This window comes from Phascolarctos cinereus, unplaced genomic scaffold (assembly GCF_003287225.1).
Source record: "Phascolarctos cinereus isolate Bilbo 61053 unplaced genomic scaffold, phaCin_HiC Scaffold_8;HRSCAF=390, whole genome shotgun sequence".
In the NCBI taxonomy this organism is placed as follows: domain Eukaryota; kingdom Metazoa; phylum Chordata; class Mammalia; order Diprotodontia; family Phascolarctidae; genus Phascolarctos; species Phascolarctos cinereus.
In genome coordinates, this window is record NW_027556291.1 from 60,453,605 (window position 1) to 60,469,716 (window position 16,112).

The following is a 16,112-nucleotide window of genomic DNA, read 5'->3' on the forward strand; positions in this document are numbered from 1 at the left end:
TCTCTATGCAAATAGCTCTCAGAGTTTTATGTCCAACCCTTGTCTCTTCCTGGCAGACATTTGGATGTCCCATATGCCTCCCAAATTCATGTTGAGTTTGAGCCCCGAACAGAGCTCCTAATCCTCCCTAACACATTCCAATTTCTAACCTACGTGTTTCTGTTGAGAGTACCACCATCCTTCCAGTCAGACAGGGTCATAACCTTGCAGTCTCCCTCACCCCCTGCTGTACAATCAGTTGTTAAGTCTTGTCGATTCTACTTCCACAATATCTTTTACTTCCATCCCTTTCTCCTCATCTGCCCTCACCCCCACAAGCCTTTATCACTCTCCCCTCAATCTGTTGCACTAGCCTCCTCCTAATTGTTCCCCTTGCTTATACTCTCTGCCCTCTTAAATTTATCCTTCGCACAGCTGTCAAAATGATATTCCCAACTCAAAGGTCTGGCCAAGCCACTCATCCACTCAAAAAGCCTCAGTGGCTTCCTGTTGCCTGTAGGACCAAATGGAAATTTCTGCTCTGTTTTGGTCCTCAAAACCCTTAACAATCTAGCTCCAGCCTGCCTCCCTTTCTGACCCTATTTCACCTTATTCCCTTTTTGTATTCTGGACTGGGCAACTTGCTGTTCTCTTACACATGGTGCTAGGTTTTCTTTCCATCTCCCTCACCTTTGCATCAGGGGCTGTCTCCCGTGCCTGGAAGGCATGCCCAGAGACAAGTCTGGAGTGAAAAAGACGAGTTCAAATTTAACCTCAGATGCTCCCTAGCTGTGTGACCCTGGGCAAGTCACTGAACCTCTGTGCCTCAGTTTCCTCAACTGTAAAATATAAATAATAGCACCTACCTACCTCCTAGGGTTGTTGTGAGGACAAAATGAGATATTTGTAAAGCACAATGCCTGGCATGTGGTAGGTGCTTAATAATAAATGTTATTCCCTTCCCTTCTCTGGAATGCTTTCCCTTGCTTCTGCATAAGAAATCCCTAGCTTCCTTCAAAGCTCGGGGCAAATATTAACTCTCAAAAGAGGCCTTTTCTCAGCTGCTATGGCCTCCCCCTCTCCAATTATTTTTTTTTAACTTTCTAATAGTAATTTTTTCCAATTACATGGAAAGAGAATTTTTAACATTCATTTTTTATAAAATTTTGAGTTCCAAATTTTCTCCCTCTCTTCCTTTCCCCCTCCCTAAGATGGTGAGCAATTTGATATAGGTTATATATGTGCAATCACGTAAGCCCTATTTCCATATTAGTCATGTTGTGAAAGAAGAAACAGAACAAAAGGAAAAATAACCCATGAAAAAAAGTGAAAATGGTATGCTTTGATCTGCATTCAGACTCCATTAGCTTCAGATGTGAGCTATCTTGCTTATATGCTTTGTATTTACTTACCTGTTCTCCTCCTTGAAAACAAGCCCTGTTTTCTTTTTTTTTTGGTCTTTGTACCCCCATTTCCTATCACAGTGCCCGACCTGTAGTAGGCTTTAATAAATGCTAGTTGATTAACAAAGAAAAGCCAATTTAGCAAAACTGACTGATACAGCAGCCATATCTGACAGTACATGTAACATTCTAGACCCTTTGCTCCCCACCTCTTTCCCTGAAAGGAGAGCAATACATTTTCCCTCTATTCCCCAAGATGGTTGATTGGTCATTAACATTCTTTTTGTTTACATTATTTTAGTACTTGTGTAGACTGTTCAATGGGTTCTGCTTACTTGATTCTTGATTAGATCAACCAAGTCCTTCATTCCTCATTTCTTACAACACGATAATATTCTGTTGCATTTATGTACCACAATTTGTCCAGTCACTTCCCAATCACTACCTACTGCTTTTCCAGATTTTTGCAGTCATAGTTCTGCCATGATTCTTTGGCATACATGGGGAACCTTTCTTTCTGTCTTTGACTTTCTTGAGGGGTAGAATCAGTAATGGGATTGCTGAGTGGAGGGTAAGAATATGTTCCGTTTTCCAAAATGGGTGGAATGATTTACCACACCATCAGCAGTGTTACTATGCTTGTCTTCCCATGGCTCCTACAACGTAGACTTTGCTGTCCTGTATTACCTTTGCCAACTTGGGCATGAGGTCAAACCTCAGAATTGGTATAATTTGTATGTGTGTGTATGTATCTTTTATTAGTGATTTGGAATGATCATTCACATGGTTATTGATAACTTGCTGTTCTTTTGGAAACTGTAATAGTAATAGTTAGCATTTATATCATGCTTTGAGATTTACAAAATACTTTACAAATCATTATATTCTCTCATTTTATCCTCACGACAACCCTGGAAGGTAGGTGCTGTCATTATCCCCATTTTACAGATGGGGAAACTGAGGCTGGGAGACACTGAGGGACTTTTCCAAAGTCACACAGCTAGTAAGTGAGTTCACATTTGAACTCAGGTCTTTCCAACTCCCCTTTGACTACTTATCTATCTACTGGGAAATGGTTCTCAGTCTTATATGTACGTATCATACTTTTATCAAAAATATATGACTCAAACATTTTCCCCATTGGACAGTTTCTCTTGTAGATTTTTTTTAAAGTAAGAATAAAGGGGGAATAGCACCTCCAGATATCAAACCATATCATAAAACAGAAATCTTCCAAATTATATGGTACTGTTAAAAAAGAGAAAATTAGATGGTAAATAGTTTCTCTTTTTTTCATCGCCTCTATCTCATGTTTAGTTAAGGATTCTCCCTCTCCCCCAGCTGTGAAAGATATTTCCTTCCATTTTCTTTTTTTCCCCCACCTTTTTTTTCTTTTTTAAAAAATTTATTTATTTTTAGTTTTCAACATTCACTTCCACAAGATTTCGAGTTCCAAATTTTCTCCCTATCTCATCCCTCCCCTCACCCCAAGATGGCATGCATTCTGAATACCCCTTCCCCTAATCTGCCCTCCCTTCTATCTCTCTGTCCCTTCTCTTATCCCCTTCCCCTTCTATTTCCTTCCATTTTCTAATCATTTTAAACAATATGATCTTTTATATTTGGACCTTATTTATTCATTTGGAACTTATTGTGGCTTATGGCATAAAATACTGCTCTAACCTAATTTCTGTCCAACTAGTTCTTATCAAACAAGAGCTTTTTTCCTTAGTTGTCCATGTTCTTGGCTTTATTGAACCACTGGGCTGTTGTCTAAGATTATTTCTGGGTCTTGCTTATAACTAATCTGTTCCACTGATCTTTTGACCAGTACCATATAGTTTGGAAGATTTCTGTTTTATAACATAGTATGAGGACTAGAGGGTCTTATTCCCCCTTCATTCCTTTTTTTCCACTATTTCCCTTGAGATTAAAGACCTTCTATTCCTCCAATTGAATTTTGTTCTTAATTGTATATTATATTTTGTATTATTTAATTTATTTGCTGTATTTTCTTTATCTCAGTGAGAACTTGGTATAACACTAAATTGATAAATTAGTCTAAGTAGTATCACTTTTATTGTATTGTCGTGGCCCAATTATTTGTAATCCTTTATTATTGTAAAGAGTTTTATAACTGTATTGATTTAATTCTTGAGTTTGTTCAAGATAGTTGGTGATTTGTATGTTGAATCAGATCTCTCTCATTTTCTCCTGGTTTTTGTTGTTGTTGTTAATATTATATAGACATGTTGATGATTTCTATGGATTTCTTTTGTTTCTTGCTACTTGCCTGAAACTATTGATACTCTCAATTTCATTGCTGTCTCTTAGGGGTTTACTGAGCAAACCGTGGTTTCATTGGCCAATATGAATCTTTATATCCTCTGTGATGTTTATGCCTTTAATTTCTTTCTCTTATCTTAACGGCTATTGGTATCATTTATAGAAACATGTCAGATAATAGTGGGAGAATGAGGCATCATTGCTTTACTCCTATATTTTGGGCACAGAGTGAATTGAGCATTGGGCTTGGAGTTAGGGAAACCTATATTTGAATCCTGTTTTAGACATTAGCTGTGTGACTCTGGGCAAATCACTTAACCTTTCTGAGTCTTAGCTTCCTCATCTGTAAAATGCTAATAATACCTGCATCCCAAAGTGGTATAAGGACCAAATGAGATAATACAGATAAAGAACTATATAAACGTCAGCTAATATTATTACTGTTCTTGGGGAAGCTCCATATTTTTTCTTTTTGTATTTTAAAGTAATTTTTTAAAAATTTATGAACTTGACAGTCATCTGGCAGACATGAACATTTCCATATAAAAAGAACAGAAAGAGGATTGCATGGGAAATAGTGACTCTATCATGCCCTCTCTGAATTTCATTTTTGTTCTCTTCTGTATATTGTTATGTTTCATTGTTGCTCTCTTTTTGTATCTAGTATTTTTCCATTGCAAATAATGATAGGTTTGGGTTTTCTATAGAATATTTATGTATTTATTATATTCAAGGTCTCTCTCATGTCCAGGCTTTTCAGAGTTGTGGAAATCAGTGCTGCATTTTATACAGGGCTTTTTCTCAGTCTCAGGAATATAACCATTTAGTTTTTATTGTTTATATGATGATGCTAATTGTTTCTCTAATGGTAAACCATCTTTTCATCCATGAGATAAATCCATCTTGGCCACAGTCAATGATTTTTACCTGTATTGTTGTAGTCTTTTTAAGTAGGATTTCATTTTAAATGTTTTCGTCGGTATTCATTAATGAGATTGATTTATGGTTCTATTTTTCTGGTTTGGCCATTAGTTCCATATTAGTCTCCTAAAATGAGCTTGGTAGCATGACTCCTTTCTCAGTTATTAAGAATAATTTTTGCAGCATAAATTGCTATATTGCTTTTAAAACATTTGATAGAATTTACTTGTAAATCTGCCTAGACTGGAGTGTTTTTTTTCCCCTTTGGTAGTTCATTTATTACTTGTTCAATTTATCTTTTGGAGAATGAATTGTTTAAGAGCTCTTGGGTATTTTATATTTTTCTGAGTAACCATTCATTTCCATTTATGTTCTCAGACTTGTTGACATATACTTGAATATAGTGGTTTCTGATAATTTCCTCTGTTGTAAATTTACCTTACTCATTTTTTATTTCAGTTACTTGGTTTTCTTTTCTCTCCCTTTTAAAAATCAAGTTAGCTAAAGTTTTGTCCATTTTGTTTTCTTTTTTAAAAAAAACCCTTTGGTTTTGTTTAGAATGTCTATTATCTTTTGTTTTCAATTTGATTGCTTTCTCTTCTAATTTTCAAGGTTTCTTCTTTTGTACTTATTTTCAGTTTGATAATTTGCATTTCTATTTTTTAATTTACACACTCAGTTCATTAATCTTCTCTTTCTCTATTAAAACATGTTTTCAGAGAGATAATTTGCCTCTGAGAACTGATTTCCCTGCCTTCCGCCCAAGTCTCATTGTTATCATTCTTTTATTCCCTTCCCCTACCCCCATGGGATTACCAAACTAATAAATGAGGGGAATGCTGTCGATATAGTTTGCCTAGATTTTACCCAAGCATTTGATCAAGTATCTCCTGCTGTTCTTATGGAAAAGGTGGAGAGGTGTGGACTAGGCAATACTTGAACTAGATGTTTTCTGGAGCAGCTGAATGGCCAGACCCAAAGAGTGGTCATTAATGGTTCCATGAAATCTTGACAGGAAGTCTCCAATGCTGTGTTCCAGAGATCTGTCCTTGGTCCTGTGAATTTGATCATTCTTATCAAGGATTTAGATAAAGGAAGAGATTGGCATGCTCATCACATTTACAGATGACACAAAGGTGAAAAGGAGAGCCAAAGCATTGAATGATAGGTCAGGATCCCAAAAGGTCTTGACAGGTGCAGAACCTGTGGTCCATGCCCCCCTATGGAATCTATGGATAGTTTTAAGGGGGTTGATGAACTTGAATGGGAGAAAAATTGTGTCTTTGTTTTTCACTAACCTCTGAATGAAATTTCACTTCTCCTTCAGTTATGAATCCATATTGCCGAAGACAAGAAAGATTAAGAACCCCTGCCATTGGGATGACTCTAATAAGATGTTCACTAGAGGTAGAAGTAAAATCATACACTTGGGTTCGAAAAATTAATTTGACAAGTACGGGATGTCAGAGAGATGATTTATCCGAACAAATATCTGGAGCTTTTGCTACAAACTCAATATCAGTCTAAAAGGAGAATGCACAATCTTGGGCTACATCAAGAAGGACATAGTTTCTAGGAATAAGGAGGTGCTAGTGTTCTTTGTGGGCAGCTAGGTGGCACTGCACTGGATAGAGCGCTGGTCCTAGAGTCAGGAAGACCAGAGTTCAAATCTGACCTCACACATTTACTGGCTGTGTGACCCTGAGCAAGTCACTTAACCTGTTTGCCTCAGTTTCCTCATCTGTAAATTGATCTGGAGAAGGAAATGGGAAACTACTTCAGTATCTTTGTTAAGAAAACCCCAAATGAGGTCACAAAGAGTCAGATGCAACTGAAGAACAAGAAAAGTATTCTTTGCCTAGTCAGACCTCACCTAAGGTATTTTGTGGGCTATTTAGGAAAAGACGCTGGTAAGCTCAGGAGTACCCAGAGGATGATATGGGCCTTGAGTCCATGCCAAATGAGGATTGGTTTAAAGAACTAGGACTGTTTACCTGAGGATTCTCACTTCTGTGCCCTCTGTTTTCAGTACTTCTGGGAAATTTTATTATTTCCTGTGGTCTGGTGTTCAGGCTTTTTAATTCTTAGTGATTTTCTGGGAGGAGGGAAAAACCTGTGATTCTTAGATTCTCTCCCTACATTCTATCTGCACAGTCAGTTACTTTGGCTTGTGTAGATCAAGTCATGTGTTTTTTCCATTGTTGCCATTTTTGCTTTTGTTTTTGCCAGATCTTCTATCAACCTGTATTTTAAGTTCCAAGTCTATCATTTTCTTCTTCAGAGACTTTCCATTTTCAGAAAAACACTCTTGTATTTTCTTCATTAGCTACTCTCTTGTTTGTCTTAGTGATTTCTTCTTTGTGTACTTATTTCACTCTAATTTCATATTTTTCATAATTTTATGTGAGGCAGTTAAATGATATAGTGTATAGAACACAGGATTTTGAAGTAAGAAAGACCTGAGTTCAAATACTGCCTCAGACACTTCTTAGCTGCATAACCCTGGGCAAGTCATTTAACCTCTCTCAGACTCTGATAAGTTTCCTTATCTATAAAATGAGGGTAATAGTAGCACCTACCTTACTGGGTTCTAGTGAGGACCAAGGGAGATGATATAAGCAAAGGGCTTTGAAAACCTTATAGTACTATACTAATGCTCCCTCTCATTTTTCTATTGAACCCTACATCAGGTATATTGCTGTTCCAATATGTCTAAGAATCTTGTATAACTGATTGTCTTTTCTTTTTCATTGGTGGTTTTTGTTTTGCTTTCTATAATGGCATATAATTATTTATTGTATTGTGACCCTTTCTGGCTTAGTTGCTCATTTTCCCGTCCATATTTCCAAGTCTCCCAGTTGGCTTATCTGCTTTGGAGAATAGGCTTATGAGCAGCCTTTTTTGGTTGACTTTTGGGGTTATCAGCCTTCCTCTTTAATTCTGGTGCCCTGCATCAGGCCTGCTCACTGTTTTATCAAACCAAGAAAGGTAGTTTCTCCTGTTCAGGCCCCGTGAGCTAGGCAGCCTGGGCCCCTTTAAGGTGAAGGCTATGGGAGGTCAGTGGGAGCCCTACCACCTGGTTTTATACTTTCTTTTGCTTGCCAATCCAGCTCAAGAGAGATACTCAGTGTCCAGTACCTTATCTTGCCAGGTGGTCTTCAGAATCTTCCTAAGACATTTCAAATGGAAGCAATTCAGTTTCCTGGCATGGCACTGGTAAATTGTCCAGGTTTCACAGGCATACGCCAATGAGGTCAGCACAATGGCTTCGTAGACCTTCAGTTTGGTAGGTAGCCTAATACCTCTTCTTTCCCACACTTTTCTTCGGAGCCTCCCAAACACTGAGCAAGCTCTGGCAAATGAGTATGTCAACCTCATGATTTACATGGACATCCCTAGAAAGTATACTGCCAAGGTAAGTGAGCTTATCCACAGAATTCAAAATTTCTCCATTTGCCTTAACTGATGGTTCCATGTATGGACGGCATGGTGCTGTCTGGTGGAGCACCTCTGTTTTTTTGGTGTTGATTATCAGGCCCAAATCAGCACAAATAGCAGAGAACTGATCCATACTCTGTTGCATCTCAGCCTCAGAGGCTGCATTGAGATAAGATACTGGACACTGAGGTCCTCACTCCCTTGAGCTGAACTGCCAAGCATTCAACCTCTACTTCAAGACAGCATAACTCTGATGGGGTGGCCATGTAGCCTGAATGAATGGCGAAGGCTGTTTTACAGAGAAACCCCCAAGGCAAGTGCTCACGTGGTGGTCAGACGAAGTGATACAAGGACACTCTCAAGGTCTCTCTGAAAAATTTTCATGAGACATAGTAGACATAGTAGATGCTGACACAGAACCATCCAGTGTGGCATGCCCATGTCAAAGAAGGCGCTGTGCTCTGTGAGCAAAGCAGAATCACAGTAGCACAAAGTAAACATGAGACGTACGAATCCAGGCATCTCCATTCCAAATTTTCAAACGGACTATTTGTACCCGATCTGGGCACAAATTTGAGCCTTCCGAAGTCATGTTGGACTGACACACTGCACCTTGACCCTGACAGTGATGTCATTGGTCCTCTTTGATTATGAAGAACAAACAACAACATTAACAATATATCTTCTTTTAATTTGGTCACAGAAGCCTCTTCCCCTCTAGCTAGCTCAGCACTTTTGAGTCTTCTCTTCACCCCCAACAGTTTCCCTCCTTTTCCATTAGAAACTGGGAACTTTCTGTATTTTCCACCTGTTGGGGCATGGGGTGGGGGGTAGAGACTTAAGTGTTGTGAGGGAACAGGAGAGCAGCCACTGCAATGGAAACTTGAAATGCAAGGTTGTTCTTGCTGGGTGCCTAGCCCCTAGAGAGGACGAGGAAGGTTGGGATGAGTGGGCACTTCAGGCAGAGCTGCTGTTATTTCACATGGCCTTACATTGTGTGGTGGTGTTTTTTATGTGCTGGCCATCGTTTTAATGACACAGTTTGGCACAATTTTTGCTGTTTTGAGGTTGGAGGTGAGGACATTGATGTTGTAAACAAGGGACTAAGGATGCGCCTCAGGTGGGCCATCTAGTCCAACCATGAGAGCAAATCTCTAATATAATATAACCAACAAGTGGGCATCCAGTCTCTTCTCCAGTGAGGGAAAGCCTAGGCTAAGTCCTTCATTTAATAGATGAGAAACTATGGTGCCAGGAGGGTGTGACTTGTTTAAGGACACATCATGGTACAGACTGGATTCAAACCCAGATCTTCTGACTTCCAATCCAGTCCTCTTTCCACCTGTTCTAGACCAGGGCTGAGTATGGACAGTACAAGAATTCTGGTTTGGGGTTGGACCAAAATGAGACACTTGTGGGCCAACTAACAGTTAACAAAAGGTTCCATGCTCATTAATAGCATGGAAAGGATAGCCAGCAAGGATCCAGCATTTGGTGCAGTTAGGGGAAGCTCCCTTCCTCCATCTGCCATGGCAGTACACTGGTCAGCAGTGCTATATTAAGCATGAGGAGCCCACAACTCCTCGTTTGCTGGCTTTTGTACTTGGGTGACCAGGAAGCTATGTCAGTTGTTTGACCCTCACTCACCTAGACCAATTAAGTCCTGAGGATGGTTTCCATTGCTTTTTAGGGGAAAAGTAGCTTAGTCTGCATGGGGTAGATATCACTCCTCTGACACTACCTCCAACATGCAGTGACTGATATGAAGAATTAAGAAAAACATGGGAAGACTTCTTTGTAAGCAGGACCAGGAGAACCATATAAACAATGGCTTTTTGTTGTTGTTCAGTCATTTCACCTGTGTCCAACTCTTTGTGATCCCATTTGAGGTTTTCCTGGCAAAGATACTGGAATGGTTTGTCGTTTCCTTCTTTAGCTCATTTTACAGATGAGGAGACTGAGGCAAACAGAGTGAAGTGACTTGCCCAGGGTCACTCAGCTAGTAAACGTGTGAGGCTGGATTTGAACTCAGGAAGATGAGTCCTCCTGATTCCCAGCCCAGTGTTCTATCCACTGCAGTGCCAAAAAACTTAAAAACAAACAAACAAACAAATGAAAAAGCTAAAGGACTCACAATCAGCAAGCATTTTTTCAATACTTACTCTATTCTAGGCCTCATATTAGCAGCTAAGGATACATAGACCAAAGTGCAACAGTGGGAAGCCTGGAGGTGAAGGCGTACAGGTCGCTATGGGCGAATAGCTATTGGTCCAATTTATCTGAAACAATAATGAAAGAGATTTAACATAAAACAAAGCTGGACAAATACATTGGGGGCAGGAGGGAGCGACTGATTGTGGAGGGCCTTAAGTGTCAGGCTAAAGAGTTCTTAGCTTGTCTATATGATAAAATATATTCAGTATCTTATGGAACCCTTGAGGTTTCTGATGACGCTTGGTAAATATTCTTTGTTGAATTTGAAATGTTAGAATAAGCAGAGAGGTTTAGCCTTCTGGACCCTTAAGCCTAGAGTGGGTCAAGGAGCAAGGAGACAGATTTGTCCTAGTAATAGCTATCATCTGCCTAGTTGTTGTTGTTTTTTTAAGTTGGTATTAATTAAAAGCTTTTCTTCCAGCTTTTTTTTTCCATCCACCTGTGGTTATCTTCACTAATGGACTAACCTGTTCCATTTTGTTAGTTTGCTACACTTTTGTTGGCTTTTTAAAATTACTTTATTTTTAGAAGTATTTATTATTTCTCCCTACTGCCTCTCCCAATTGAAATTTTAAAAAGTGAAAAAACAGCCTCATAACACATATGCATAGTCCAGCAAAAGAAATTGCCAATGCTTGGTACAGTGCCTGGCAAATAGTAGGTGCTTAATAAAAGGGATTGACTGCATAGATTGATTGACCCTGTCTAAAAATGTATGTTTCGTTCTGTATTTTAAATCCACTCCTTCTGTAGCAGGAGGTGGGCAGCATATGTCATCTTCAGTCCCCTGGACTACTGATATAGTCAGTCACTTAATCAGAGTTCTTAAGACCTTTAAAGTTGTTTTTCTTTATAGTGTTATCATTGTCTAAATTGTTCTCCTAGTTCTACTCACTTCACCCTGCCTGGGTCATAGAGGCCTTCCTTGCTGGCTGCCTCTGAACTTGTCCATTTCATCATTTCTTATCACGCACCATTGTTCCATTACATTCGTATGACATAATTTGTTTAGTCATTCCCCAGTAGGTGGGCAACGCTGCTTTAGTTACAGCTTTGGCTACTGTGAAAAGAACTACTATAAAATCCTTTTGCGCACTTGGATCCATTTCCTTTTTCTTTGATCTCTTTGGGTTATAGACTTGAGTGGTATAGCTGAAACAAAGGGAATATGCACAGCCTACGGACTTCTTGGTTATACTTCCAAGTTGCTTTCTGTAATGGCTGGACCAATTCACAGCCCCATCAACAATGCATTAGCGTGCCTGTTTTCATAATTTTATTTGTCATCTTTGCCATCCAAAGGGTGTGAGTAAGGTGGAACTTCCGAGTTGCCTTCATTTGCATTTCTTTAATTCTTAGTGATCGGAAGCATTTTTTCTTATGGTTGTTAATAGCTTAGATTTCTTCCTTTGAATATGACCTATTTATAGCCTTTGACTATGTGGGGAATAATGACTCTTTAGACTGACTGCTACCTTTGGGGAGTATTTAGAGAGGTATGAAAATTGGCCCATCTTGAAAATAAATATAGATTTACCCATAGATTGGATTTAGGGGCATTTTTTTCTTCCTGTGAATAATTTGAATATATAAAACTTGATGCATTTACGTTGTGAGTTCATACAGCAGCCTTATATACTATAAGCTACATATAGCTTTAAATAACTGAGACTTGTATATTATTTAATGCATGTACTATCTATACATAAGCATATGTAGGTGCTTATATATGCTACTAAATGTATGCTTATGTACAACATAAGAGAACCTTGTGTGCTGTTTCTGCTTTTTTCCAGCCCTGAAATTCCTAGGTCTTTGAATGGAGCATTAATAGAATGTGAAAGTGAAATTCTACCTCATAATGGATTGGTTTGTACCATCAAGGCAGTATGCAATTTTCATTTGTCCTCAATCAAGCTTTATATATCCTATAAGGCAAAAAAGCCTAATGGGATTTCCTCCAAATAGGACATTTGAGCATCACTGTTATATCTTGGGTCTCAGTTCAGACTCTCTCCAGTGCTCTTCAGTTTTGTGTAGTAATGAGTGATTTAGTGATGTTTGTAATCCCTATGTGAGTGCGTAAGGTAAAACGGCCTGTTCTGTTCACTCCAGTAACCTGTGTTGTTTCTTTGTGCCCTAAAATGATTGACCATCTTGCTATAGCTTGCTAGGAGTATGGTTGATTACACACCATATGAATACAGGGTGTCCCAAAAGTTTTAGTGCTGGGTTAAGCTTTAATAACTTGAAGTCTATATAATAGCAAAAAGTCCTTAGTAGCCAAAGCCTTAGGGTGGGATTAAGCCATTCGAGCTGAACCCTGCCCTAAGACTTTTGGGACATGCTGTATTAACTTCCTTTTCTGCAATCTTAACATTGTCAGGATGCTTTATTTTCTTCTTGAAAGGGGCCCTGTATGATCGGATTTCCACGTGAACATCTTATCAAGCTAAACTGTCCTGTTTTTTTTCCTTTTACAGGTGCAGGAGACATTGTCTCAATCATGATAGGCAATCTGAAAGGCACCAAAATTTTGCAGTCTATTCAAAGAGGCATCCAAGTCACCATGGTCATTGAAGTAGGGAAAAAACACGGCCCCTGGATGAATCATTATTCGATCTTCTTTGTCTCTGTGTCCTTCTTCATCGTGACGGCTGCAACGGTGGGCTACTTTATCTTCTATTCGGCTCGAAGACTAAGGAATGCCAGGGCTCAAAACCGGAAACAGGTTTGTAATGGTCCTTTGCTGAGTCTTTGTTATTCCAGTAGTTTGAATGTTGCCTATTTCAATGTACTTGTGGGCTCTGCTGTATACCTCAGTGGTTCATAAAGTGATCTCTGGGTTGGATAATGCCAACACCATGCATTCCCATGGCCTCCTAAATTTTGCAAGATAGTGCTGTGATGTAGGGGTGTATTGTAATTCCCACTTTACAAGTGAGGAAGCTGGGCTTCTCCAAGCTGTAGTAACTCCCCAGCATCACAAAGCTACAAATGGTCCGAGTTAGGATTTGAACTCGGGTCCCCTATCTCTAAATTCAGAGCTCTATCAGCTAATCTCTCCCATTTTATGTCAAGTAGTACCTTTAAGCACATCAGTTTCCATCCTGGGTCTCCTTGAAATCTTCCTCCTTTTGTAAGTTGTGGAGGAAATTAATCCTTGACTAAATCCTCTAAGACTTCATTTAGGGAGTGTAGTTAGTACTCTTTCCATCATAGAGAGGCAGTGCTGTGGAGGCAGGCAGGCCCATGCTTGTTAAAGTCCTGCCTCAAACACTTATTAACTGGGTGGTCATTGGTAAGTTACTTAAGCTCTAAGAGGTCCACTTTCCCCATCCATAAAATTGAGATAATAATAGTAATAATTACTGTGTGACCATGAGCAAGTCACCTAACATCTCTGTGCCCCAGGCAACTTTCCTAAGGCGATAAGTTAGGGAGCAGCTGCAGTGGTTGAGGGAATTTTCTCTCATTGGCTGCTGCCTGCCTATCCTAATGAAATCACAGATCTAGTTTTAAAAAAAAGTGCTTGGGGGGATATGTGGGTGGATTATTGATTTGCAAATTATTCAAAACATTGTGAGTCTTTCTCATTTCACATTTATTCCCCTTGCCACCCTCTCAGGTCCCAAGCTATACTGGAGTGTGGGTGGAAATGTGACTGTTAGAGCAAGGACTCCCAACTGATTGTGTGACTCTGCATTCCAAAGACTAATAGAAATCATTTGGGGGACACCTTTTCAATTATATTTTGTAAAGTGTCATGCTGTACAGTTATCGTTACAGGAAGATAGAATCATTTTTGGCCAAGATGGTAACAGACAGAAGTAGTGCTGGAAGGGTGGTGGGAAGGCAGGCATGCTAATGAGGTACACCAGAGCTTTGAATTGAGCCAATGGTGGGGGGACGACCTTTTAGAATTGGGTGAGGAAAGTCAATGACCTGTGACCCAGTAGTCCCGCTACTGAGCATGAACCCCAAGGAGATCAAAGACAGGAGAGGCCCCAAATGTGCCAAAATATCCATAAGCAGCACTTGTTCTGGTAACAAAAAGAGTTCCCTTTTGACCCTATAATTAACTAGTTACATGTGTCACTAGCTGCTCTTCTTCAATCCTTTTTTTCCTTGTCCCTAAAAAATTTGCCAAACCCAAACCCTGGACTACTCCCACCATCTGCCTCCACTTTTATTAAAGTATTGTCTAGCGTTAATCAAAGAAGTTATGTAGCCTTGGCGACTGGGTCCACTTCAAATGAGCAGATCTTAATTGGGCCCTCACTGCAGCAAAACAATCCTTTTTCTCCTTCCTAATTAATTAATTCTCAATCAGATTTCCCATAACAGCTATTTCAAACCTTCTCTTCTCTCCTCAAACCTGCGACAGCAGCCCTTTCTCCACCCACTCAGCCACAGGACCTCGACTCATACTTTGCTGATGAAATAGAGGCCATTTCCTGCCTGCTCCACCCCCCCCCAGCTCTTGCTGTCCCTCAGCCCACATATCCATTCAATTATTTACTACATCTCTTACCTCTATCCCCTCTGTTTCACTCATATAGCCAGTTCAAGCCCTTATCACTTCCCACCTGTATTATTACAACCAGCCTCCTTCCTAATTGGTTTCCTGTCTCAAGTGTCTCCTGACTCCAATTCATTTTCCACACAGCTGCCAAACTAATATTTCTGAAGCTCAGGTCTGACCATGTCACTCCCTTGCTCAATGACCTTCACTTGCTCCCTGCTAGCTCCAGGATCAAATACCAGTTTACTTCTCTGTTTAGCACTTAAAGCCCTTCACTGTCTGGTTCCAGCTCACCTTTCCAGACTCGTTATGTATCACTCCCCTTCATGTTCCCTCCCTGTAGGCCAGCCAAACTGGCTGCCTTGCTGTTCGTCATATGTTCTGTCTCCCACCTCCTTACCTTTGTACAGTCTGGCCCCCATGCCTGGAATTCACTCTCTTCTCACTTCTGTCTCTTAGAATCGCTAATTTTCTTCAAAGCACAGATCAATCACTACCCTCTAAATGAAGCTTTTCCTGATTTCCCTCTCCTGGTTCCATATCCCAACCAAAAATCACCTCATGTTTATATGTTGTATATTTTACATATGTACGTGTTCTCTCCTCCCTCGGGAATGTAAGTTCCTTGAAGACAGAGACTGTTTGTTTTTTTGTGTGTCCCCATGACCTAGCTGAGGGCTTGGCCACTGAAGAATTCCTTATTGATGAATTAAGGACCCACATCAGTATGATAACAGATCTATTGAATTATGCAAAAATGAGAGCTAGATAATTAACAAATTGATCTGACTTTGTCAAGGGTTAGTTTGTGAGGTATTGGGGCACCCCTAAGCTGGTGCCTTAGAACTGTGGTTTTTGTTGTTGCTTTTTTAATTTTTGTTACAATATCAGCAGAAGTAGTCATGGCCTTGTTTTGTGAATGAGGAAACTGATGCTGTAAAAGAGAGGTAAGTTTCCGATTTGGGGTTTGATCAACCATCATCATCATTGACCACCATCAACATTACTAAGAGCCTAATTGGATGTGCATGAGGTGGTGCCAGAGAGGCACTGGGTGTATGTTAGGCACAGAAGTAATAGAAGACAAGCCCTATGCCAAGACCTAAATGAATAAGAAAGGGTCTTCATTATGGCTGAGCATCCATCCTCTGGCTGATGTCCATCAGCCATTAACAAAGATGTAGATGTGCTTATTTGGAACTTCTCGATTTAATGATTTTATTAAATGGTAGCTTAATATTTCATGGGCTGTTAGCACCTCTAAATGATGTGTGTTTAAGCTGAGAAGAGGGATCCTGAGTATTTACTCTCTTGTTCTCTGGGAAAATTGTTAGCACAAGTGTTAG

General features: G+C 39.7%; 1 protein-coding gene across 4 annotated transcripts in view; it reads left to right on the plus strand.

Moving 5' to 3' along the window:
- Positions 1 to 16,112, plus strand: part of RNF128 (ring finger protein 128) — a 191,340-nt gene that overhangs the window by 146,145 nt on the left and 29,083 nt on the right. For all 4 annotated transcript variants that reach the window (XM_078148064.1, XM_020967275.2, XM_020967277.2 and 1 more), the window contains one exon: positions 12,725 to 12,972. In XM_078148064.1, coding sequence (XP_078004190.1) covers positions 12,725 to 12,972 — 248 coding nt within the window. The remainder of the gene's footprint in view (positions 1 to 12,724; positions 12,973 to 16,112) is intronic.